This window comes from Anopheles aquasalis, chromosome 3 (assembly GCF_943734665.1).
Source record: "Anopheles aquasalis chromosome 3, idAnoAquaMG_Q_19, whole genome shotgun sequence".
Classification (NCBI taxonomy): domain Eukaryota; kingdom Metazoa; phylum Arthropoda; class Insecta; order Diptera; family Culicidae; genus Anopheles; species Anopheles aquasalis.
Window position 1 is genome coordinate 17,265,001 of NC_064878.1, and position 24,808 is coordinate 17,289,808.

Here is a 24,808-nt window from a genome sequence, read left to right on the forward strand (position 1 = left end):
TCAGAATAGATCAACCTTATCAGCCTACCAAGAGCTAAAATTACCGAAACCATCCGCACCGACGGTGGCCGTCTTTTTGCGCTTTTTCGCCCCGTTTTCCAAGGACGGTGTGCTGGAGCCGGGACCATTTTCCTCAACCGAAACGCTCTTCGTTACACTCGTGTCAAGATACTTCCCTACTCCGGAACGAAATACCTTTAGTGGTTGGCCACGCTTTTGCCCAGTGCCTGCTTTGTTGTTACGCTTTTCTTCCGCCTCCTGCTTTATGCGTTCCGCTTCCTCGGCCCGTTCTTTGGCCAGCTGTTCGTCAACCTCCTGGAATGGATCGACGAAGACCTGCGTTCGTTGGATAAAGATGTTCTCAATCGGCCGGTCCCGGTTGTCCACCTCAACACGTTCCATCTCGGTCAGCACCTCGAGACCACCGACCAGCTTACCGAAGATGGTGTGCTTTCCATCCAAGTGTTTACAGGATCGATAGGTAATGAAGCTGCAACCGAAAAAAGAAAATAACACAGAAATCAGTCGCAGCAAACGTTGCAGAAAAGACCCAACAGCGAGCAACGGACTTACAATTGTGAACCGTTTGTGTTGGGACCGGAGTTTGCCATCGACAGTATACCGCGGCCAGCGTGTGAAAGGTTCGGTTTGATCTCATCCGCAAACTTGGTACCCCAGGCGGACGTACCACCGTTTCCGACCCCCGTCGGATCGCCGCCCTGTAGCATGAAGTTACGGATCGAGCGATGAAACAGCACCCCATTGTAGTACCCCGATTGGCAGTGTTTGAGAAAGTTTTCGCACGTCTTCGGTACCTGCTCGCAGTACAGCTCGAGATTGAGCGCTCCGAAGTTGGTCAGTAGCCGTACGTAGCCTTTTTTTTTTACGCGCTCGTACCGCACAATGTCATCGTCGATGATGGCCGCTTCGTGCTGCGACACAGGTACCATCGCCGTGGACGTGAAGGAAGCGGCCACGGCACCGGTCGAGTAGTGGGCCGCATTGAACTTATCCGCCACCTGGCGTTCCTCCTTTTGCTCTTCCGCCGGTTTGTAGTCTTTTTCAAGCTGCTGCAAAATGTCCTTCGTTTCGGAGGAAATTTTCTTCAGCCGGCCGTGTGGATCCTTCCGTTCGGCTTGCTGTTCCTCCGTCAATACCCGCAGGTTCTTCTTGATGTGGTGAAAGCTGGAAATGTTAAATTTGTCCAACTGGCCCGGATCTTGGATGGTGATGAGATCCTTGCGCGTGAACGGTGTATCATCAACCAGATCCTTCCAGTTCTTGGCCTTCACGTTCAGCTGCTCGATCGCTTCGTGCGAGAACACGTTGCCCGTCTTTCCATTGGCCACGATGTGCGAGTTCTTCGTGAACGGTTTGAAGAGCGTCGGGCAGTGGTACTGCCCCTCGTGGTTTTTGGTAAAGTTGAGCTTGATCAGCGAACGTCCATCGAGCGGAGTTCCGGTGACGGGGTTCACCTTGAACCGCTTCAGAAACTCGACAATCGCCGACAACTCGAACACATTACCGTCTTTATCGCAGTACGGGTGTTCGAAGGGGACCAGCGACACGCAGCAATGGTCAAACGGGAGCCGTTTGAACTTGATCTGCTCATTTTCCACCGAATCCGGTTTGTGGCCACCGTAAAACTCGGCCCACTCGGTGTACGTGAGGTACCTTTCGTTCGCAGGGATACAGAATAAGTTAACGTCGTGCGTCGCTTGCGATTTGCACATTATCTTACTTACATTTTATCCTTCTGATGCTGCTTTTTACCCATTTTGGATGGTTTTTATACAACTTTTCCGCGATGTAATTCGATTCGTTTTGTTCGGCAAAAATGGGAGATTTCGTTGTTATTGTTTTGATCCCTTTTGTTTTGACAGTTACTAGCTGATTTGATAGGGGCCGTTGAGGGGTAGGGGGAACGATTCCGGTGTTCGCTTCTAGCGACTTTGCGGGGCAGAAAAACGCAATTATTTAACGTATAAGCATAAATGTTGGTGTATTTAACGACATCCGATGGTAAAACTAGCATCCTTTCCCTCACATGATGTAAACTCGCACCCTTTGCAATCGGCCTCTCGAAACTTACTGAAGAATGGGTCACCAAACTGCGGGCCGTGCGAACAATCCGAGAGGCCGTCGTCGTCGGCGGCCGGACGATTGGTTTTTTAGTTTTTCTTCGCAACCGTTCCCGCACAATTGCTATCGTTGGTCTCAAGGTAGTCGTATGCCAGCTTGGCCATCAGTACGCCCGACGAAAGGCCGAGTGCCGTCGCTAGGCCTTGGTTGCGCGGAATAGCCGAACGGAGAACCGCCCACACTAGCACGGAACCGAAGCTGAACAGTACGGATCCACAAACGCTGAACGCCAACCGCTTGTTCGTGGACACTCCTTTCAGGTGCGGCCGGCTGAACAGAAACAGCGTTGTGCCGAAGATGGTGTGGATCAGGAGGAAGTTGGTAACATCACGCTTCGGTAGCAACCTGCAGAGGGCACAGTGTGAGCAAAGGTGCGGCATTAGATATCTGGCGGTGTGGTCACGGGGAATCGACAAACCTGATCGCAATCGAAGGATTCATAACGTTGACCGAAAGAGCGGCATAGCTGACCATTCCCTTCAACGGGAAATAGTAGTAGAGGATGTTTTCCTTCGTCAGCGGGCGCAGCCGCAGACCTCCGACGACGGGCAGGCTGGCATCGGTCATCCTACGGTGTTCGGGTTCACGGGCGCAAAAAGTTAATCGGCAAACGGACCGGATCGGAACACTGCACGTACGAGAAAAACACGGCGCCGCTCGGTTGTGTAATGCAATTCTCTCGTGAAGGTGCACGTCCACGATAGCTACTTTGGTCTGGGTCGTTTCTATAGGGATGTTGCTCCCAGAAATGTGCCGTTACTAAAGGGCCTTCCATCAAAAAGTTTGCTGCATGGTTTTTTTGTGTTTTTTTTACGGTAAACGCGCCACAACAAACCAACACTAGCGGGAATCAAAATAGGATCAAACAAAACAGGAGAGAAACGTTTTTTCGTGTTTCGTGTTCGCGCTTGTAATTCGGTGTTTTTTCTCAAGTGTCCTGGCGATAAAGATATCAAGGTGAGTGTTTCCCAAAGTGCTCCTTAGCAAATTAGTTGGCATTAATAAAAAAACGCGACTGTACCGGCTCTTGGTACACCGGCCGGATACCGGCAAAAAAGTGTTCTTGCAAAGCGTACAGCGTCGGAAAAGGATTGCTGCGATGGTTTCAAATTCGCCTGGTGTGTGCGCTGTTCCGGGGAGGTTAGGATGTTTGATCGAAGCGAACCCGCTCGTTTAGGAAGGTTCGCGTGAGATCCGGAAGTTTCCCGAAAACGTTACCGACGTTGGAGCAGAGAGGGAACGCGATGGCCTAGAATCCTGCTGGCGGGACAGATGGCGACGCGAAATTACATGCATTTTTTTTATCGATGCCGCGCGTGTGTATTTGTGAGCAGGATGCGACTGGAGTCGCGGCCGTTCAGCTTGTACTGCAAAGAAAAGGATAAAGGAAAGGGGACAGCAGGTGTGGGAAAATTTTGTTAAAAACCATCTGTTTCGGAAATTAAGAAAAAGTATTAAAACAAATAGTATTATTCACATATTATCAAAACTTAATCCCCATAATTATAGGAACGAATTATTCCTTTTTTTACTTGATTTATGTTTTGCAATGCATGTGGCGTTGCAATCTTTGTCGCCAAGGCTACGATATGCTCCTTGGAGTATCTTGTAATATGTTTTGCGATCATTGTGCTTTTGAAAAGTCTTTGTTTCATTTCAGTTTTTATTAATTTCAGATAGTAGCTCACCTTCTATGCTGGAGTAATAATATTCATCTAGGAAAACTCAATTGAAACTTCTGCAGAGGATTGAGTTGCAAAGCATTTCGATTTGGGGTTAAGAATATGTTAAGTTATAGATAATCTTAAATCAACATTCTATATTATTCGACCCTCCTCTTTAACTTGGATACAAAGTTTTTGAATATAATGTGGGAAATGCATCTTGAAGCATCTTTTGTTAATTACATTAGAACGGCAGGGTTGCTTAGATTGCATCAATGCTATCCTGATCAACAGGAGTACACCAACCACCAATCCCGATGATAGTTTTGTGATTTTGTTTGCATACCGCTTGATTGAACCAATCCGTTGTGCTGAAACATCCTTATGACCTGTCGCCCAAACCGTGATCGATCCTACCACCCCCGGACACGTTTATTTGAATCAATTGCGATGCGTGAAACCGCCGCCACCAGACAGGGATTACCGGTCATATGTTGCTCGTATTTCATTAGCCTCTCTCCATCCCTGTACCGCCCTCCGTCGTTGTACTTTAGTCGTGATGCTTTTCTCAGTCGGAACAGCCACTATCCGGGCGGTAGAGTGTTTGTGATTCATTTGCAGTCCAAACATGTTCACCGTTGTTTGGAGGGGGAGGCCATTGGCTCGCAGCATAATCCACCGATGATCGGAATGTGAAAAGAGGAGGAATATGCTATAACCACCCCGTCCCGTGGATGTGCAGCAGCGGCATCGTTAAAATACCAAACATGCACCAGGAGGCCCACATTCAGTAATGAACTTTAAAGAAGTCTCTATCGATGAAGACAGTCGCATCTTCGTAGAATCACGTAAAATAGGATAATAATGTTTTGATCAAACATTTTCTGTTAATCTTCAAATCGTCTGAACTTTGAAAACATCACCTCCTAAAGGGGACGGGCATGAGAACCAGTTGAGACATTTTTACATTCGCTAGGTGCACTCCAGACCTACCCAATACGGTTTCACTGTTTTGGAAGACAGGAAGCAGTGTTCCACGATCAATAGTCATTACATATTCTCGGTGCATTTTCGCCCCCATGGCCCTCGAGGAAGAGCATGTGTACGGCATTCCCTGGCCACGAGTTTTTTTTTCACGATTCTAGGGAGTAGAGAAAGTACTCGACTGCTTCGCCTGCCGTTGGCTTTATTCGTTTTATGTGGAAGGTTTTATGTTTCCATGACACCTCGTTTAATATCTCAATCATAATTTAAACCGTAAATTATGGCAAATTGTAGTTGGAAAGAAATGAGAGGTTTTGTTTCGTCATCAAAGGGTTGTGGCATCCGGAAACCCTAATACTTAAATCTGGTGCTATTAAATACTTTTTCTACAGACTGTATGTATTGTATGGTTTTGATAACAAATTGTTAGAGCATGGCTTGCTAACTACACAACGGTTGTGCTGTTTAAGTAGTTTATTGCTAATTGTTCGCGACAAAAGGAGAATTATTGGTTCGTTCAGTGTAGAAGTATCTTAGCGTACGGCACTTAATCATCTTTAGTGCTTCATTGCCGTTTATCGTTAAGCATTGTTATCAGTATGCCTTGAACTACATTTATCTGGTTACCAACCTCTTATGATACATTTCTCTGTGTTTGGAAATAATCATTTATTGGAGTTGCTCGGTAGCTTGCCCTTCACAGCCTCTGTATGATAAGGCTCTTTGTTTGTAATCAAGAGACAAAATTTCATCATAAAATCCGTATAGTGTGGAAGCAGATTAGCGGTTTACCTCATGCATTTCAACAGATAACGTTGTGGTATAGTTCACTATTATTAGTAATGAGCATGTTAATGTGGCTGCTGAACCTTTTTTATGACGACCAGGCTCACCAGCGTGCGTTCGAGATCAAAAAAGAACTTTCTACTTGACCTTTTACACCGCGGCGGTGCTGTGTCCAATTAGTGGAGTTACTTTTTTGTGTGTATGGCTGTTATTGAACTTAACATCTTCACCAGAGGCGCATGCAGAGATAATTCGCTCTCTCTTTCTCCTGACTCGTACATTGATCGCTAATTTGCACCATTCCGTCCACAGGAGGGTTTCTAATTCAGGGGTCTGAAGTTTCCTGTATGTTCATTTATGCTTTTTTATCCTGGTCATAAAAAAAAAGATTCCACTGTTCAATCGTGATGATGTGGTTGAGCAAATTGGGGAGATGCTGGGTTAATTAGCATGCACCACGATCGGTTACGATCGACGGATGGGTGGAGAACAATGTCTCAATTCTGACTCGTTGCGATAGTAGCGGTTATTTAGTGTTTTTACTGCTGTGATGCCTATCTTATATGGGTTGTTAGTTTAAGTACTATTAGCTAAACTTCCTTTTTGAATTGTCCGTAGTATAGTCACTCACGTAGTTCGATCCCGATGATGACGTTAGCCTACCGTAAACCAACTAAGCATTTCGCTTCCTTCGCCCGTCTGCTAACTACGACGGAGTCCACGCGTTCATGCTCCCCCCACACAGTTTTGGATTCGACTCATAAAGCTGAAAAATTGCCTTCATATTCTCTTCCCCGATTCGGAACCGCATCGAAAAACTCCTTTTTCGGAACATTCTCCTTGGCTCGACCCACTTTTTTGGCGATTCTAGCGAATGGCATTTTATTTCTCCCTTCTGGAAAAATGGCAATTTATGCGATGCACGCAACTGAAGATGGGTGGCTAGAAGCAAAAGGAGGAAGGCTGTGAGATAGTCAATATTTTCCCTTGCAATAATGCTTTACAATTGTATGTCATAAATCAGCAAAGATATCAATAATTGTGTCTTTCTTTTAGGTGCTGTTCTACTTAAAGAAACACGTTTGTTGGACGAAGTTGCAGCCACTTCAGCTGCCGTGAAATGTTGACCAGTGCACGAACCGATCATGCTGCATAGTGCCAACGATTTGATTTGAAAGAACCACCCTAGCACATCGTAGCAAGCGGCGGTTGCGTGCGGCGATGCGAAAGAAGGCAGCTCGCTTTAATCACACACCATCATAGCAGGCCGACGATGCTAAAGCAACGCTGGGGGGGGGGGGGGGGGGGGGGCGCGTTCGGTTCGGCTTAGTATGGGTGAACGTATGTCGTCGTCGGCGGAGACAAGGCTGGGCCACGCTGAGCAGTTGTCGGTTGTTATCGATGCCTTTTAAACACACCAACCCTTCCGGATCACATCTCGGATCCTATAGAGTATCCTGTCGTTCGGGAATAAAGGAAGCATCCGGTGAATGGGCATCCTTCCAATCGCAGGACCGAGTGCAGGGGCCACCGGCATGTTGACGTTCCCATACACACGGTGGGAGCGTTCAGCGCGCGCGCGCTCGCGCCCCGCATCGTGCTGCTTCGGTGTGCGTGTACAATCGAGAGAGAGAGACGACGGTTGGTTGAGCAACAACATCGCGGGCGCCACCGGTCGGATGACTGCGTGACGGCGGCGGTGGCGGCAGTTAAAATTTGTTCCTCGAACCGTGTGTGTCGTGTGCGGTGTGTCTCCGTATCCAACACCCATCGGTGGTACCCGCTGCCACACTACCCTTTACTGCCGCTAGTCGCGAGTCGCGAATCGGATCGTTGTGCCGTTTGCCGTGTGTTCGAACCCCCCTTCGGTTTCGGGTCCTGTGTTGTGTCCGCGTGCTGCGTACCGGATTGCAACAGCCCTTTTTGGCGCTAGGTAATGCGGAATGTTGTTGTAGCGACAAGCGCGCTCCTCCGTTCGATCTAGTAGCACACGAAATGGTTTGCAGAGCCCGCCGACCGTCGCCTTTATTTGAGGTGCTTTGATTGGGGTGCCCCATGAACCGTGCGTGGATGTGGTTGCGGTAGTAACTGGATTAAGCATAAAAGCACAGCATGAGGCGATTGTGGGCTTGCACCACCTCCTTGATGTACTTCCAACGGGCATGTGGCATTGAGAACGTCAGCTGATTTTGACACGATGGCGTTGCCTTCCGACTGTGCTGGAGTAATGTGTGTACTGTGAATGTGGAATATGTGTGTGTCTGTGTGTTCTACAGGGCGTACGGAAGAACCGTGTGTGCCAAGACGTTCTGGCTAGAATGTTGAACGTTAAACGTGTGCTATGCGTTGCCAGCGCGTTTGTTGCTGCTGTTGGATGGAATACGATATACGTCCACCATCTTTTGCTTCCCTCTCTACAAGGATGTGTTTCCGTTTGCCCATCTCTCTTCACCTTAAACGCTCTCTCTCACCTTCTCTTTTTCTCACTCTGCTATACTCCCACTACAGTGACCGTTTTAAAGGTTCAAGGGCCACACGGAACGGAAAGAGTGTTCCTTTTTTGTGCAATTTGGCGATCATTTCTCCCGACAGCGAATCCGGGACGCATGCGCCTCCGTTCGCAAACATTTCATCTCATCGCGCTATCCTTGTCCTTCCCAGTGAGTCTGTACTCGTCGTTCAACCGCCGCGAGCGTTCACTGATCCGTTCTACCGACAGTGTTCCGGAAATCCTGTTTCGGGCAGGATAATAGAATACAAAAAAAAAACTGTCCATGAAACTTGCGAGAGAAAGAGAGTAAACTGGAGAACATAAACCTTGCTCATCCGGCTTGACGATAGATGTAGCAGCAGCATCACCATCAGAGATGGTTTGTGGAGAAAACGCGATCCATCGCTTGTTCGTTCGCCAACCTTTGATTAAAAACCGTCTCCAATTTGTGGTTGTATCAGAACTGGTTCATTCGTTTTGCTTGCTTTTCTCCGCCGATACTGTTGAGCCTCCATCGGGCCGTTATCAGGATTGCCTGTCGGTTTTTGGTGGGCATATGTGTCCCGTACGACGAGTACACGGCCTCTCGCAATCTGAAAGTGGTGGTGTGTGGTGAGATTAGATAGTAGCAGTGAAGAAGGAGTAGTCCACTGCCTGTTTGACGTTCTTCTCGACCGAGTTCCGGGAGCCAGAGTTTCGCTCTTTCGATAACTCGCGCAAAGGTTGCTGACAGTTCGTTGGTGTGGTTGCGCCCCGTGGTTGTTGGCGTCATCCGACAGCGCTGCTCTTGGTCGCGTAGGTGGAGAATAGGGCGTTGTGCTTCGATTTTATCCCACGGAGAACCGCGCTGGACTGGGCGGAATAGCATATTAGCATTCCGATGAGGGACAACATCTGTACGACAAACAACCGAAAATGTTTGTGAAAAGTCAATCACAATCCTTGAATCCTATTGGGTGGCACGCCGGCGTCGTTCACGGTTTACGGAAGTTCTAGATTCCGACTTTCCGCTATGCCCTCCCCATAATCCACTTCACCTTTTGCGATGTCCTCGAGAGTACTACTGAAAGAGTGACGAGTTTACAAGAGCTGAGCCATTTGCAGAAGGAACTATACGCAGAGAGAGAGAGAGTACATCCATCCAGTAGGCCACTGCTACCAAGGGTTGCTATCAAGTTGGAGTGAAGCTCTGCGGTTCTCGGAAAAAGAACAGAACCACAGGGCAGCAGGCGTTGTCACGGAAGCAATTTGCTTGTTGGTCGTGAAATGAAATCTAATCATGCCACGGTCGCAGTAAGCTACGGACTATTTTCGGCTAAAGAGAAGGACTCTTGTGGCGTTTTTGCGAACATTTCGAACCCGCGGAGTCATTCGAAAAAGCTCCATATTGCATCGATTTGTTCCGTTTGTTAAAATTTTATTGCTAAAGTATGTTTCGGAGGATCGTGCTAATTGTGTGATTTAATTGTTTCATATTTGTTCTCTTTCTCCGTTAGCTTTTTGGTGGTTTCAGTGAATGTTAGTGGCAACAAGTGGTAGTGTCAGAGAAAAGTGACCCGGAAAGTTTGGTAATTTGTGCGACAGTGGCAGTTTTATTGCAGTATTTCCAACGCTAGCCGATAGATTAGTTCCCGAAACGAGGTGTTGCTGCTGTGCGAGGTGCGTGGATTCATCATTCCGCCAACACGTAAGTTCAGTTTCTTTGAATTTCTTTGAAGTATTTTATAGTACTTATTAAGGTTATCTTAAGTATTACCCTAATCCAAATCAGTTTTTTAGAACGTTTCTGGTTCACGAAAACATACAGCTTAATAGGATCGGAATCGTAGCTTAGTCTGTTGGATTATTCTTTGGAGTGAAGGCTGCATTCTAAGTAGGCATGAGAATGGCGACACCCGCTACGTAATCATCGATTACTATGCGACCTATAGCGGACCGCGTGTAGGCGGCAAACGCAGACAACTTTTTACCTCACTTTGTGCATAATGTGCGTGCGTCTTTTTGCGATGAAAAAAAAAAACAACAAACGATCGCGTAGGCGGAAATCATATCAGTAGCGCTGATGGCGATGAAATGTGCTGCCTGCCTGCCTGCCTGCCTGCCTGCCGTCTTGTATCAGCCGCCCGGAATGTGCAGACCGAGGCAACGATTTACAGTCAAAACACGCAGAATGCAAACAGTGCTCGTCGGCAGAACAAACTTGCAAGACGAAAGGTGGTGAGGTGGGGAGGACTATTTGTCTTTTCTCCCGGCCGGGGGGCGTCGCTAACTGAAAATATACAAAACGCAGGCTTGGCGAAGGCTCTTTTGGCGTTTGGCTGACGGAGCGACGAACGGCTTTCCTGTCTCACGCACCACGCACGCAACCAAACGCAGCCTTCACGCGAAGCCAGATTCGAAGGAGTGGGTGGACGAGCCAGAGTGAGGTGTCTAAAGCATGTCCAAATTATGCTGCCAACGAACCACCCTTGCCTGGCTGTGCATCGGTATTCAATTAAAACTCACGCGAAACACGGCAAAGCACGTGCTCCTCTTCGTCACAAGTGTCGAGAAACGTCTGGGTTATTGATCTGCAATGCCGAGTATGTTCCAAGCTTGAAGCAGATTAGTATAAGGTGTGGTGTGCTGGGTGTTTTTTTTGTTGTTGTTGCGAATCTATAATCATTGCATAGGTACTAAAATAGTAGAAATATTGATCCATCGGATCGTCGGTGTACTGCAGTCCGGCCAAGGTTGGCAGCCATCATGTCGAGAAGGTTCTTTCCTCACGCCAATTCGCCTGCACTACTCACAAGGCACGGTAAGAGAGGGAGTGTAAGGTGCCTGGTTGCTGCTGTGGCTCGCTTTTTTGCCTGCAAGCCAACAGGGTATACGGGGGATGATGATGGTTCGTGTTGTGGTCCACAAAAGGGCCAACGTTTTCATGAACCCCATCGGGGGAGGTGTATCATCTGTAGCAGCTTCATGCAGGTAGCATGTGTAGACGCGACGGATACCCTCATCATATGCAATTGGTGTCCCTTGCACAGGAAGTCCAGCTGTTCAGTTTGCATAAAATCGATACTAATGGGAGTGTAGCACATAAAAGCGAGAGAACGAAGGAGCTATAAATGCTGGTCACAGTTTTGCTGTGGCCCGTGATATCGATTACTCGGTGCCGGAATAATGCAGCAATGGTTTTTACTCGATTTTAATGTTCGTTAACCGTATGTTCTTAAAGGCTTGTCGGGGGTGTGTACACTACGGCCGGATAATCAATTTGAGTTGGCAACTGAAGCGTTTCAGCAATTTTTAAAGCAATTCAATTTACTTTATTCACGCAAATAAAAAAGTTCTTGCGCTTCGTGGAGCTCTGTATCTCATCCACTCTGAACACATGCTGCGATGTCTGGCAATTGGCGTGGTTACCCTTGGAGAAGGTTTTTTTGCTTATTTATTTGGAAACCGAATCCGATCCGCCCGACATGCTGTGGGACCGGACGCATCCTGCTGCTACGGTGGTTGCGATTCGTCATCGGGCGCGCTCCTCCTACGGAATGTTAAATCCCAGAACCTCTTCTATCGCACGAACACACTTTTGCAAAAGACGTGATGCTTGCGAAGGTGACCGTTGCGGGTGGCTTTTTTGTTGTTGTTATAAAATGCAAACTTTAATTGTATTTTCGTTTTGCTTGCTTCGAGACTTCCTTGTAGAATCGAAGCTAGTGCTCTTCATCAGCACAGAGCCCTTCTACAACTCAACAAGCAACGCCTGCTAGTAGAACCAACAGACAACAGATCTTGCAATGGCGCTCCGTTGCCGTAGCTGACAGCACACGATTAAATCGATGTTTTATGAAGCCATTGCGTCACAGCCCTACCCCGTGCCAGTGATCTTCTCCTCCTCCGTGGTCGCGAAACCTTAAAGCTTAGCTCCCTTCCACTGATCTCGATCAAAATAGTAAAACCGCCAACACCTACCCGAACAGCGGTCGCGGTCGCGGCCACGGCATCGGCGACCTATCTACGGCGGCTCTTCGAGAGCAGTTACCAGCCAGTTAGCCAGCTAGCCAGCTAGCCAGAGGCGGAGAATTCTCCCTCGTGGTGCGGCTCAGTTCCTACAGAACCGGGCCCGGGGGGGTGCCGGGGTCGTCAATGCGTCAACTTTTTCAAAAAAGGCATAAACGATTGTTATGTAAAAGCGAAGCTTGTCGACGGGCCGGTGTGATGGTGTTGGTAGGAGATATTTCATTGAATAAAAAAAACCCTCCTACGGATACGGGATAAAGGAACGACGGCGGGGGCCGCGACTGACTGCTATCCGTTCTCCAACAACCAGGTGGCTGGTGGGCTGCGACTTTGAAACTGGTTCTGCGCGTGAGGAACCGAGAGTGAACTGAGCAGCACACCAAGACACACACGAGATAGAGAGAGAGAGAAACGATTAAAGAATGGTGATCCTTAATTAACCGAGCTTCGTAGAATGCGGGAACATAGAACTGGGCCCCAAAAGTTGGGTCCTTTAAGTCACAAAAACCCTTTGCCTGGTGGTGGTGTGCGGCGGTACCCTGGCAACGGGATAATAAACTTTCCTCTTTCGTTTGGAAGCTTCTTGAACGAATTTTCGTTCGATATAGAATTCAGCGTTTTTAGTGGGTGGCCTGCCGGGTACCATGGCCACCAGGAAACACCAACCTCCTCCAGCAAAGGGTGCTCCGTGTCAGCCAACTATGTATTTCCGCATCGATTGTTCTCGCCCTTAGCTCCGTTCGGAAATAACAACAAAAAAAAATCCCAGTGGATGGCTGCACATGCACACCGGGAATGTTAAAATTGTAGCAAATAATGTGCGCGCCTGTCCGTCTGGTTTGGTCGGGGACCACCACCCCGTTTTACCATTGTGGCTCGATGGCTAATGGACCGTAACGTGACCCGCGGACGCTGGCTGTGCCGACGGACACACAGGTGTGTTCTAGTGGTGCAGTGGAATCGGCGGAGAATAACTTTGGTTTCAGAAAAAGAAGTAAAAAAAAAACGTTCGAAAATGGCTTTAGCAACTGCAGCCAATGCATACGCTGGCGGGTGCAGTGTCGTCGTGGTGGCGTCACGGTCCACCGGAGTCATCAATCGGTCGTAATTATGTGAATATTTTAGAAAGCCGCCCAATGCAATGCGTGCGTACAAGCAACAACGGGGGCATGGGCTTTTGGGTGGGTGGGTTTCCCTGATGGTTTCCGCTGTCTGAACATGTATCGCTTAGTCTCGATATTGCTGTATTGCGAACCATTGTGTACATTGCAAATCTACAATTCGAATGGTTAAACGATGTGATCGCAAACACTTCGTGGTCTGTTGGACAGGCGACTGCGGTCTGTTTATATGAATTTAGTTTTTTTTAGGAGACATCGTTCGGTTGCAGATTAGTCGAAGAGGAAAAAGAAAAACAGAGATAACATTTATGAAGCTGTTCCTCTGATTTTTCCTTATCTTCCGACTCGTGATTCTACCGGTCTGTAATGTAGCTAAACTTTATGATTCCTCATGGAATCGCATTCAAATGTTCCAGATTCAAATTTAAAGCTCCCGCGCACATAACCCCCCCTACTGTCATCATCTGTGTTGAGCTTCTGCTTCCTCTTCTACTAAAAAGCAACATCTGTGCCGGCCAGATATGCTTCATATCCATTGACATCTGCTGCTGTGGTTGCTCGAATAGTGGTAGTGTGTCGTGTGAAGAAGCCACTACCAATATCTTCCATTCGGAACCGGTTTACCGGTTTCAACGCTCTTAACGACCTTAACTTTCGATTTTTTCCCCATTTTTCTTCTTCTTCTTCTCCAAAGTCTCCCAAGAGTTCCGCCGCGGACCCGATGGCCGGTCACGGTGCGGTTTCACGATTTTTTTTCGCGGTGACGATGGTGTGCTGATGGTTCTTTGTGTGGGGGGCCTGCTCCTCTGGGGCATTGCTACAAATTGCGTGAACGAAAACTATTGCCTGGATCTCTATAGACTCTCGGATACGCGCACATGAATTACATGTTCGTAGTGCTTCGTGAAACAACAACGCGCGCGCGCGGTGGTCGATCGATCGCGAATGTGTTCCACATGAGTAGAGCCTTCAATCGTGACGCGAGACTGACGTGAACGTGCGCGCCGATAACAGGGTGTGTGTTAGTGTTTTGCTGAATGTAACGGTCAATTAGTATTTGGTTGGGGGGGACCGTGGGTGCAGCAGTGGACCGTCGGTGGATTGCGCTCGTTGCAGGATTGTGCAACTACTGCAACTTCTTTGTCGTGGACAGTGCGGGGTCTGCAGCGCTGCTCGTGAGAAGTCGTGAGATCAGCTCGCGTTCTGACATGCAGGTAGGGCGCTTGTTGCCGGCTGTGTGCTGCATTGTTGTTATGCTTGAATGAAGCCGCTTTATGGGGTTGAAATTTTCGATTTCGAAATGAAATTGGAACAAACGGAATGGGGCTGCTGGGCGTGCGAGAGCGAGAAGTGGTAGAGCCCAAAAACTGCGCAACCTTCCGGGAGGTTTTTTTGGTTTGGCCATTAATATGCGAACGCGCACAGGGATCCATGGCTATTAGTTTTGGAGGAAATAAAACTTTTTAATGTATGAACCGGAAACAGATGGAAAATATGTTATCCCCAGTTCAAGGATCGAAACCACCTCCTAGGGGAATGATACAAATGTGACTCTGTATTTATGAGACTCCTGAGGACCGTGCACTGTCACTTCGCCCACCCCCCGAGGGAACACTATGGTGCTAAATGGTGCGGAACGTAAATTATGGAACTGAAACTTTTGTAACCTAACGCCAGTCAGAGAGGCAGAGTTGCCACCTTGAAACGGTGGTTCTTGTGGTTCGATAAAGGATATACCTCCTAAAACTGTTTTTCGTAGACAAATAGAACGTCACGAACGGCCTTCTGTGTTTGCTGTTTGATTAGATTAGCAACAAGATCGGCCTATTATGCAACAAGAGGTCGTAAACTGCTTTGCACATCGACGATAATGTTGTGCAGTACATTATTCAACTCCATTTCCTGTTTGTCAAACAAATTATGACAGTGGCTTCTGGGACGGAAGCTTCGGAACGGTCGATATTGATCAAATAACGAGGCATAGCGAATGGCCGTATTGTATAGAAGAGTTAGTGGGGGGTTTATCAAGGAAAGATTTTACACAATCGTAGTGTTTTAAGTGTTCTGTTAATTCGATAATGTCATTTTCGATTTTTATCTGTCAGGAAGATATTTTAATCAGATTGGATTGTTGTCAGAGCTATATGAGTCTATTTATAAGCTTAAACTTGTCTATGTGTGATGCATGTTTTTTTGTGGAGTGTATCTTCAACTCAATCTGTATAAATCTGTGTAAATTATTAGCAGAGTTGCAAATATATGTAGTAATTGTAAGGCATACTATATGACCTTCTACCATTGCAAAGGCTTAGCAGTAAAACGATTTCCCAAGCTTAAGTCAACAAATGCTGGGTATTGCAATCGTTTATTATTGCAGCATATTGAATCTGCTCGCAAATCGAAGGTATTGTTGGCGCAGCTTTCTGTCTACATAACTTCCCGATCACTCCACCGGTTAGTGACGCGAAATATGCGTCCTTGCCGGTATGTCACTTCATGAAGCACCACGTTACGGTACGGAGTTGATTGTTTGTTGGGTGTGCAGCAAGTGAGTGATAGTGACATGTGCCGGATGATGGCTAGGAACGGTTAATGGTTTTCTATTTTTCCTCAACTATACTGTTGTTGATGGTTACCTTTTAACAGGAGGAAAGCAAGCAGCAATCCCATCACCGTGAACCTGACGGTGTCTATTGATTTGGGAAGGAAATGTTAGTGGTATCACTGTCTGTTTGAAATGTACCGCTGTGTGCACCAGCGCACCAACGCGGCTTTACCGATTGTGATAGTGACCTTCTAGGAAGTGTGACAGGAATGAGAATGGCAGCAATGGCAAGTTTTTGACGGGCTGATAACGGTCGCCACGGTCATAAACAGTGTTCCATTATTTTATGCTCCCGTCGTACGGAGAATTTCAGCGGCGGATGTCGCGAAATGGAACCATTTTGCCACCTGTGACAGTGACATTTTAACTATTTTTTACGATGTCTAGCGCGTGGTATTGGTGTTTGGTTGAATGATTTTGTTTTCTATTTTTTCATATTAAATAGCGAAAAAATAATTTCATAATTGATAAATTTGATCTTCTTTCACTTACGTAACTAACCTCATTGCTGAAGTACCCTGCCTAAGCGTTTCAACTGCTCATCAATCCCCCATCACGACGATAACACTGACTGACCCACAAATCAATCCTCCATCAATCCGCCGGTGGGCCCTATCCTACATAATTTGCCGATAGATCTCTTCACCTTTTCTGCTGTGCTGTCCGTCAAGAGAACAGAAACAGTAAGAGGTGCTTCCCTTTCAGTTTCGTCCTCTCAACTCAACTGTATAAATTTGTCTGGCCAACAATCCAATCCGCGTCAGACTGGTGGTGAACGGATTATGATGACGGAGAGCAAGCAACACTGACCACTGACCCTTTTTAACGGATGTCTGGCCAATGAAAAGGTTGTCCGATAACGGGATGTGCAACCTTTTTTGATTACGTAAATTGTGTCTGAAAAGTGTGACAACAGTACAGTAACCGATAGTGGTGTTAACCAGTGTTGGATTTACTTAAAATATACATTCGCTTCCATCGAACAGTTAGCCGTGCGTGTGCTCTCTGTTACCTATTGGGTACTTTTAGATAAATGGCAGCGAGCTGCTGAGTCGGAGTGCGTGCTTTATTTGATGAATTGCTACCCTCCCCACACTGGTCGTTAGGATGCGATTACGAAATGATTAATACAGTGTTGGTAAAGCGCTCGCTCGCGGTTTCGCATAAATCTGTGACCACGCGATTCTTGGCCCCTTCGCAAAATGGTTCCAATTTTCTCGTCATCGGAAATCTATGTCAGCATTGTTTTGTACGGCGTTCACTGCTCTAAACCCAACATCAGCAGCAGCAGCAGTACAGACACGCGAACTTCACGCAACATAAGTTTACCTCGCTCCCTCCCTACTCTTCTTTTGTTCTCGCGGTCCAGCATCATCTACAGCCGTCGACCGGCCGTCTATCGAGAGTAGTCGAGCGCGCACACCACGCGATTCAGTCACCAACGTGAATGGTGTGGATGATGATGATGCTGCGGAGCGGCCGGCCAGCCAGCCAGCCAGTCAGAGAGTGCCAGAAATGGTGCCGCGAATTATTGCGATTAGGAAACTGGTCGGCGGTTGGGGTCGGATTTAATGTTGGCCGCTCGACTGGGCCCACACTGTGGCGGCCGGCGGCCTATACATTAGCACTTCTAAGTGGTGCTGCGACTGGAAAAGCTTCTGTAACACCAAATCCGAGACATTCAATGTTGTGAAGTGCAAGTGATGGATTTGGAGGCGAGAATTCCGTGTTCATGTTGCGACAGCTGCGTCACTACTGGATTGATTTTTAAGCGACGTTAGTCAGCGATTGATAAGTTTAGTTAGATTATAGTAAAATATGTTAAAAATTGCTGGAACATTATGATAAGGATTCAATTGCCATAGTCTGTTGTATTAAATTTTTCCAAATTTGTTTTCTCAAATTGTGTTAATATTGTTAGAAAACCCATTTATGCTTCGCCAGAAACTTCTCATTACGTTGCATTTATTATTCCGCGATTCTATGTCACACTGCCAGCCGGCAATTTGTGATTTCTCGGCTGTGGCCGGCTTGTTGCATCACCGAATATGAGGTGGATGGTGTGGTCTCGTCCGGGCCCCCTGGGTGGTGGCACCGATGCTGTGGCATCTGGCATCTGAATCGTTGGACCCTGGCGTGCACAATTTAAATCGGTGTGTCGGTCACACGAATGTTGAGTTCAAAATCCATTTTATGCTCGGATGATGCTGTCGGTCGCCAGCGCTAAGCAGGCCGCGGTTTGGGGGGGAGGGAGTACCTTCAGAGCTGCTAATGGAAGAGGATTATCGTCGAAATGAAGGGCAGCACACCATTTAAAATGGAATGAGCTCTAAAGGAGAAGGAGGTAGGGGGCTGTGCAGCGTCCCGTGTTTGACAGGATGGTGATTGATCCTTCAAAGTTTGATGAAGCCTCCTTGAGGCGCCATCAACTGCACGCATTCGTAACTCTTGATTTGTTTTTGAATAACGAACAGGACGCTACATCAAATTAAAGTGCAAAATCGATCAACGCGAGAAAATTTGCAAGTATTGCGCTGCTTCAGCGGCATTCATTCGCTGTTTGCGTGGCTCGGTTCATTCCATTTCCTTCTCCATTTGTGCCCTAGTGCTAATAGCTGTTAATATCAGTTTAGCTCTCGGTGGACGATAAATTGTACGCGAATCGCGCCTACAAAGATGTGGCGAACGGGAGCGAGGAAAAGTGAATTCATATTTCTCAATTCCAGCCAGTTTCCCTCTCGTTCGCGCCCCTTCAAGTGGTCGTGATTCGCGATGATAAATCACGGTGGTGCGGGGATAAACGGGAAAAGAGAGCGGAGGACCCGTTTTGCTCCGCTGGATGATTAATGGAAATGTAACAGAGCCAAAAGAAGCTGCTCTGGGTTTGGTGCCAACACAAAACCAACACCCCGGAGTTTTCAAACACCCAACATTTCACATTTATTTCTAATCCAAATCATCTGCGAACCGAAATGTGTGCCATGATTATCGAAAGATTAATCGCGCAGCGATAGGAAAGTTTGCTCGTTTGTTCACTTCTCTCTTCGCGCGTTCGCGTTGTATTGGCGCGCACTAAAGCACATCTGTGGGTTATCTTCGATGTTCCAGATTTTTATTTTGTGAGATACTTAAGATATGTAACCGAGCTAATGTTTGCTTAAGTAACAGTGGTGAATCGTTTCAATGCTGGATGGATAACGAAAAAAGCGCGAAATAGCTCCAGGAAACAACCATTTTAAAGAAGGGAGGGAGAGGCGCACTATGACGACGACAAAACACTTGCAGCAGCGTGCAGAGCGCGTTGCGTCGGTCAGAAGCAGCAGGCAGAAGGAAGGATTGCTGGGAAGTTTTTCACACGCGTATCATAAATATAAAGAAACAACATGTTTTTTCGACACAGAGCAATGGAAAGGGGGGACCGCCCAGCACGAGCCGCCGCCGTAGTCGAGGTGAAAAGGTTCGCTTTCCTTCTGGTCATCTGGTTGTCCATTTTTGGAAGACAAGTAAAGAAAGAGTAGGAGAAGGAAGAGACCAATCTGATGGACATCGCGGCCCCAGGGTCTATTCGCTCTGTCCTCTTATTGTGAAGCTTTCCTGCTAACTGCTGCAGGTGATGGGGAGGGGCGTAGTGCGTGCCTGCTGAAGGTTGATAGGGGTATTCACTTCACACACAATGACATACGGACATTAATCTTGCAGAGTGGTGCTAGAGCGAGCAGGAGAAGGAGATACATCTCTGGTACGCACATTGTGCCTCCATTTCCTAGATGCATAACACACCCGTAATTGGAGTAGTATGTCAGCAGTCGCGTCAGGGTTCATCCTTCCGCGCTCCTGAATACTACGGACTTGTGGACAAAAGTTTGCCGTGCAGACAGCGATGATGCTGCTGCTGCCGTTATTTGGGTCAACGCTGTTTACACTATCGCTCTCCACGCGGCTGTTACGGGTTCTTCGACTGCGGAGGAACGCGGTTTTGGTTTCGATTCTCCCATCCGGATGTATGGCCCTTGCATCCCCCGCGGATGTCGAGTAGGCACTTTGTTGTCCATTCGGACCGGACCACCACATGGTTAGGCCAGAATGGTCATCAAACGCATAGAATGTGCCACCAGGCAGGCCAGGCAGCAGGCAGGTTCGTTAACGGCGGAGACCAAAATGGGAAACATGAAAACATGGATCTCGTTAAAATGGAACGCTGCCGTCGTTTTTGTCGTCGTCGTCGTCGGCGCTATCGCTTCAAGTGCATCCCCGAAAAACTTTCTCCAAACTTGGCTGCTCCCCCTTCGCTGGCAGGTCGCAGTTTAAACTGCTTTCTTTCCGTTGCTGCTCGTGGCCAGGGTGTGTCCATCTCTGTTTTTTTTCTTCATCCCCGTGTTCCATCTGTCCACCGGATTGTATCTCGGGTTCTTCTTTAGGTAAAAGGTGTGGTCGTTAATTGCGGTGTGCTACCAAAACCAATTGTATCTTTGTCATTCTTTTAAAACATTTTATCTGTATTTCCTCTTACTCAATCGTTTGCTTTGTCCAAAAATCGTTTTAAAGTTTAATTTAAAAAAAAAATGGACCATCAAACTGTTTTATCTTTTCCACCAGAACCAATCTAGGAAGTGCTCCAAAGCACCTCCAAGCTGCTGTGCTTGAAATGCTGCAAATTAAGAAACAGTCGATCATCTTTTAAGCTAAGCTAGCTAAGATGAATGAAAGACGTGGCCCCTTTTGCTGCCTGGATCGAATCGTTCTGATTTCCTGCCGATTATGTCATCCTGTGTAAATAGCACTGGGGCACTTGCAATCATCTACCATCATCTCTCGCCGCCCCCTTCCCCTAGCTCCCCTTTTTTGTTGACTCAGTAGCGTGGCATATTGGGGCAAATGGCGTTTTTTTTTTTAATATTCTATTTTGTCAGCGTCAGCTGTGTGCCCACCATCATCCTCCTCACAGGCGGAACATTCAATCGTAGGAAGTGTTTCGAACGTGGCCACAGATACCTCACCATCCAATCCGGCCAAAGCACACTTGTTTATACTTGATGCAGTAGAGTAATATGCGCGTTGCTTCGTCACATCACGGAGACACGTTTTTTTTTTGCTTCTTTGGTGGTTAATGCAATCGCAGAGCATCTAATGCCGGTTTACGCCCCGTCCGGGAGTACTGACTGGAAGCTAATGATGTGTCACTGGCACACAGCAAACGCCCGCTAGAAGTGTACGCGATCGCGTACAAGGCCCCGCGCAAAGGCTTGACCATCATCTGCCAACCGATGATTGACGACAATTTGCGTGCGCGCGCGCACACAGTGCTCTCGGTTGTGGTGTTGTGCAGCAGGAACTCTAAACCCTCGCTACAACTCCTACGGGCCAAAGAAACCCTCATCGAGAAGAGTGAAAAAATTGGAGGAAAAAAAAAACCAACAACACAAATTGCGTAATGATGTGCCACGCAGATTCGCCTTACGTAAAGGCGTCAGATTGTGCACTAGGCCCTTTTTGAACGAAAGGTTCGATAAACGATGCATCGACGACGAAGTATATCATCGCTACCCTGTCATACAGTTTCTATTCCACCATCCACCATATAGAGGCTCCGCTGCGGCAATCGACATGAAATGACCGGCTAATGGTGGACAGTTTTATCGTTTCCTTCTTCTGCAGCTGCACCAGCCGCATGTGACAGCCGTGGCTGCGACTGACCATAGCCCCCAAAACGAGCCACGGAAACAGCGGAGCGAATGAATTTATTATCGACCAGAAAATGAAATGCTTATGAGATTGGTGATCGCGCTTCACGTAGACCCCTCTCCCTCTCTCCTCCTCTCCTTCTAATCTGTGATGTCCGGTCGCTGGCCGACGTGTCGGAAGATTAATCTGAGTTTCCGACCGACCAGTCGGGTGAAATCACTTTATTACTCCCGATTGGTCGCCATAAAAAAGGGAAAACTCCTCGTACGTTATCGATTGGGTTTCGGGCACCAGTCCGCCAGTGGATGGTGACCGAAACGCCACGGGTGCCGCGCGCACTGACTGACCACCTCTCGGCAATCCAGCCATCCATCGCGTTCGCTCGGTGTGTAGAGAAAAGTTGGAGAAACTTGACAAAGTAGAGGTGATGGGGACCGCCTAGCCGGCCGGCGGATGTATGCGTGTTGATCGGACTAACAAGTCGCGGCGTGTCCGTCCAGAGCCCCCAAAAACTCTGCCCTGCGGCACTGCCCTTTGTGCCGAAGAGGTCTGACAAATGTGCCACGGAGGTAGGAGAACAGCGTGCTTTAACCTCTGGGTGACGTGTGAAAAATGCATGCGCGTTAAAGTGAGAGGAGATCGACCCTCTCTTCACCCTTGTGTTGGAGTTAGTTGAATGGATGCATGTTGATAGACCATGGCCCCGTGGCCTGGACCTAGTGGGTAAATATTGGATCAAGTTCCATCTTTCCCTCCTCTCCTACGGCGCTCTGTACTTGGGCTAGACTTGGGTTTGTTGGGTTATGCGGCTTTTATTGGATAAAAGCGGTAAGATTAATTAGTTTGGAAAGAGTTCGTCGGAAACTGTTGTTAATGGTGTGACCGACAGAGTTGTGTTGGGTGTGGCTCGGGCGGGAGATGGCGGCTGGCTTTTTTGCGCTCCGTACTTTCTAGCCGATAGATGCTGCCGGTTGAATACCGAGCGTGATTGTCATTTTTGGGAAGAAGGTAGAGAATTAGTACCACCAGATTTTTGTGTGGATGGGGAATCTCTTCTCGTTTTGTATCATTCGTGTTTCCGGTGCGGTTTGCAAATCCCTACATCCGGCGATCAGGCCTCAGTATCGGTGGGATCTTTATGATCTTTCTGGTTTCTGGGATCTCTCTGGGAAGGGACCCGGAAAGGAAGGGACCGCGGGGTCTTACGCTGCTGCGCGCCCTTTAATTAAAACGATGTAAAGATTTTAATTGGAATCCAGCAGAGCTTGGGTTCACTTCAGTTATCTGTTGGGGGCCATGCAACTCAACAGGAGAGAGAGAGGACTCATCAGGCGGAGAAGAAGCGAGGAGACGTTATAATTAAGATTCATCTTCATATAGACTGTTGGGCTGCTATCTAAGGTTTCAGGGAACTTTTGGGAGGTAACGTTGTGATAAAGCATCGATTTAAAAGCGAAGGGACACGGCAGTGGTTTCTCAGAGAAGTCCGGCTTAGGAGTTTCTCTAATTCCGTTGCCAGTGAAAGTGAAAGGTCCACGATGGATCAGCCAATTTTTGGGGGATATTATTCAATTTCTCAAATCGTTATAATTAATGATCGATGATTTTACCGGTGCAAAGAAATGGCCGTTCAGGATTACGCTGCTGCAACCGGGGACAGATTTGTTGGAAGGGGTCACTCATCATGTCTGTCTTCCTCCTTGAAATACAAAACACCAAACAGCTCACCATCATGTGACAGTCGTCGGTGGCTCGTGCTAGTCGTTTAGGCTTCCAAATCAATCCCAAACTCCCATTCCGGGGAGCTAATTTGGTCTGCAATTCCATCCTACGGCCCCAAACCAAGAGATCTCTCTAATCTAAGTGACGGAGGTTCTCCATCCTCGCGAAGAAGTGGTATCGCTTGTGTCTGAAGGACGCACTCTTTGTGGGTCTTACCTTCTTCCCCCCCCCCCCCCCCCCCCCCCGAAGTGACTGAAGGGTGCTTAGCAGAGGGTTCTCGACGGCAAAGAGTGGCAACAGGAAGCAGAGCACACGTTTGTCCACCGGGTGTGTCCTACTATCCCCTCGCGTGCTGCCTTATTGGCGCACAAGATCGTTTCGCCTTCAGGAGACTCTCTGCTGCTTGCTGCGAGCTCTTTATCGCGTGTGTTCGCCCTCGGCATGTTTGCCATTTTTCTTGAAGATAATTGACTGGCAGAGAAGAAGGACTGGTTGTCCGGCATCCCAACAATCGCCTTCTCCAATTCGTTGTTCAAGAACAACTAGGCCCCCCCCAGCAGCTAGACACTACAACAGTGATGATGAGACCGACAATTGGAGTGAATGGAGTGTGTGTGCCACGAAGTGCAAACAATTTACAGCAAATTATCTATCGAGAGAGGGATGCCTGCCTGCCTGCTGGATGGAAGGTGACGATGCACACGCGCGAGTTGTGGACACCACGCCGCGGTGGTTGAGTCGGTGACGAAAGATCGCGAAAAGTAGATTAAATGGAAGTGAGATACGACGGTTTCATTCGAAACATACACAAACTGCAGACAGCAGCAACATTTGCTTGTTTGCCAGATGTCGTCGTCGTCGTCGGTGCGGTTGTCGTTCCATCGACAAGTCAAGTGTGTGAGAACCTTAAGAACCTTGATCTATACTCCGGTCGGCCGGGCCTGCCTGTTGTTTATACGATTGAGCGATGGGAAGAGCGCAAGTGAGAATGTAATTACTGACTGACTAAGTAGTTGCAGTTGGGGTCGCCACCAAGACCTTGATCGGTGTTTCTAGCCAATAATGGGCTCTTCTCTCTCTCAAGCGCACGCGATGAGAAGCGCAATGTTTGGTAGACATTGGAATAGGATCGATCCTTTCGAATGTTGTTATTACTTCTTAGTGTGTTTGCCTCTATTCCATTCACTTTTCTAATTTCCTCATGGTTCATCAGTCTTTAAATGATACACACGATTCCCTTCCTCCCTTACATTGTTATCTGCCGTGCGTGACACGCACGCGCTGGCTGGCTCCCCGTTCAACGTTGTGACGAATTTTATACTAATTATTTGCTTTATCTTCTTCGTTCTCTTTCCAGAGACCATCAACCAACAAACGACGACAGAGGTTAGTAACGAAGGGTGTGGTCATCCCACCGGTCCTCCCCCCATCGATGGTTGACCGGAACGCTTCCATCATCCAACCTTCTGTTAACTACCGTTTCCGGTGCTTGTTTGTTGTCTGGCTGGCCGGCCTAGGTCCCTGCGAACACGGCAGGAGGGTGAGCCCTCTCCGGAAGCAAAAAATCACGAACCTCTCAGGGAGCCGCCTGGTCGTGGTCTCG

General features: G+C 47.8%; 4 protein-coding genes across 8 annotated transcripts in view; 2 read left to right on the forward strand and 2 right to left on the reverse strand.

The window, feature by feature from the left end:
* Positions 1-27, forward strand: part of LOC126577979 (mitochondrial translation release factor in rescue) — a 587-nt gene extending 560 nt beyond the window's left edge. Inside the window, exon 1 of the mRNA XM_050240099.1 lies at positions 1-27. This exon is cut by the window's left edge and continues 560 nt beyond it. The gene's annotated coding sequence lies outside the window, so the exon portion shown is untranslated.
* The window catches only part of LOC126577970 (RING-type E3 ubiquitin-protein ligase PPIL2), a 1,898-nt gene extending 36 nt beyond the window's left edge, over positions 1-1,862 (reverse strand). The window contains exons 1-3 of the mRNA XM_050240074.1: positions 1,746-1,862; positions 574-1,674; positions 1-490 (exon numbers count right to left, since the gene is read on the reverse strand). The exon at positions 1-490 is cut by the window's left edge and continues 36 nt beyond it. Of these exons, the coding sequence (XP_050096031.1) occupies positions 25-490; positions 574-1,674; positions 1,746-1,777 (1,599 nt within the window). The 5' untranslated portion in view covers positions 1,778-1,862 and the 3' untranslated portion in view covers positions 1-24. The remainder of the gene's footprint in view (positions 491-573; positions 1,675-1,745) is intronic.
* Positions 1,863-1,979: 117 nt separating this feature from the next.
* On the reverse strand, positions 1,980-2,831 carry LOC126577980 (uncharacterized). The gene is made up of 2 exons (XM_050240100.1): positions 2,561-2,831; positions 1,980-2,487 (listed from the first exon to the last, which is right to left on the reverse strand). The coding sequence occupies exons 1-2, from the start codon at positions 2,707-2,709 to the stop codon at positions 2,172-2,174; spliced, it is 465 nt and encodes a 154-aa protein (XP_050096057.1). The 5' UTR covers positions 2,710-2,831; the 3' UTR covers positions 1,980-2,171.
* Positions 2,832-3,010: 179 nt separating this feature from the next.
* The window catches only part of LOC126577976 (dnaJ homolog subfamily B member 6-B), a 64,316-nt gene continuing 42,518 nt past the window's right edge, over positions 3,011-24,808 (forward strand). The window contains exons 1-3 of one of the 5 annotated variants that reach the window (XM_050240089.1): positions 3,011-3,099; positions 9,564-9,754; positions 24,563-24,591. The gene's annotated coding sequence lies outside the window, so the exon portion shown is untranslated. Of the gene's footprint in view, positions 3,100-7,197; positions 7,218-7,283; positions 7,510-8,843; positions 8,863-9,563; positions 9,755-24,562; positions 24,592-24,808 lie in introns of those variants that run through there. The other 4 variants (XM_050240091.1, XM_050240088.1, XM_050240096.1 and 1 more) reach the window with 4 other exon arrangements.

What these genes read in the sequence shown, in the direction of transcription:
- LOC126577980 (XM_050240100.1), bottom strand. Translation starts at nt 2,709, where the DNA reads ATGACCGATGCCAGCCTGCCCGTCGTCGGAGGTCTGCGGCTGCGCCCG. An exon ending in AATCCTTCGATTGCGATCAG is followed by an intron (nt 2,488 to 2,560) that starts GTTTGTCGATTC and finishes TGCCCTCTGCAG; the next exon opens with GTTGCTACCGAAGCGTGATG.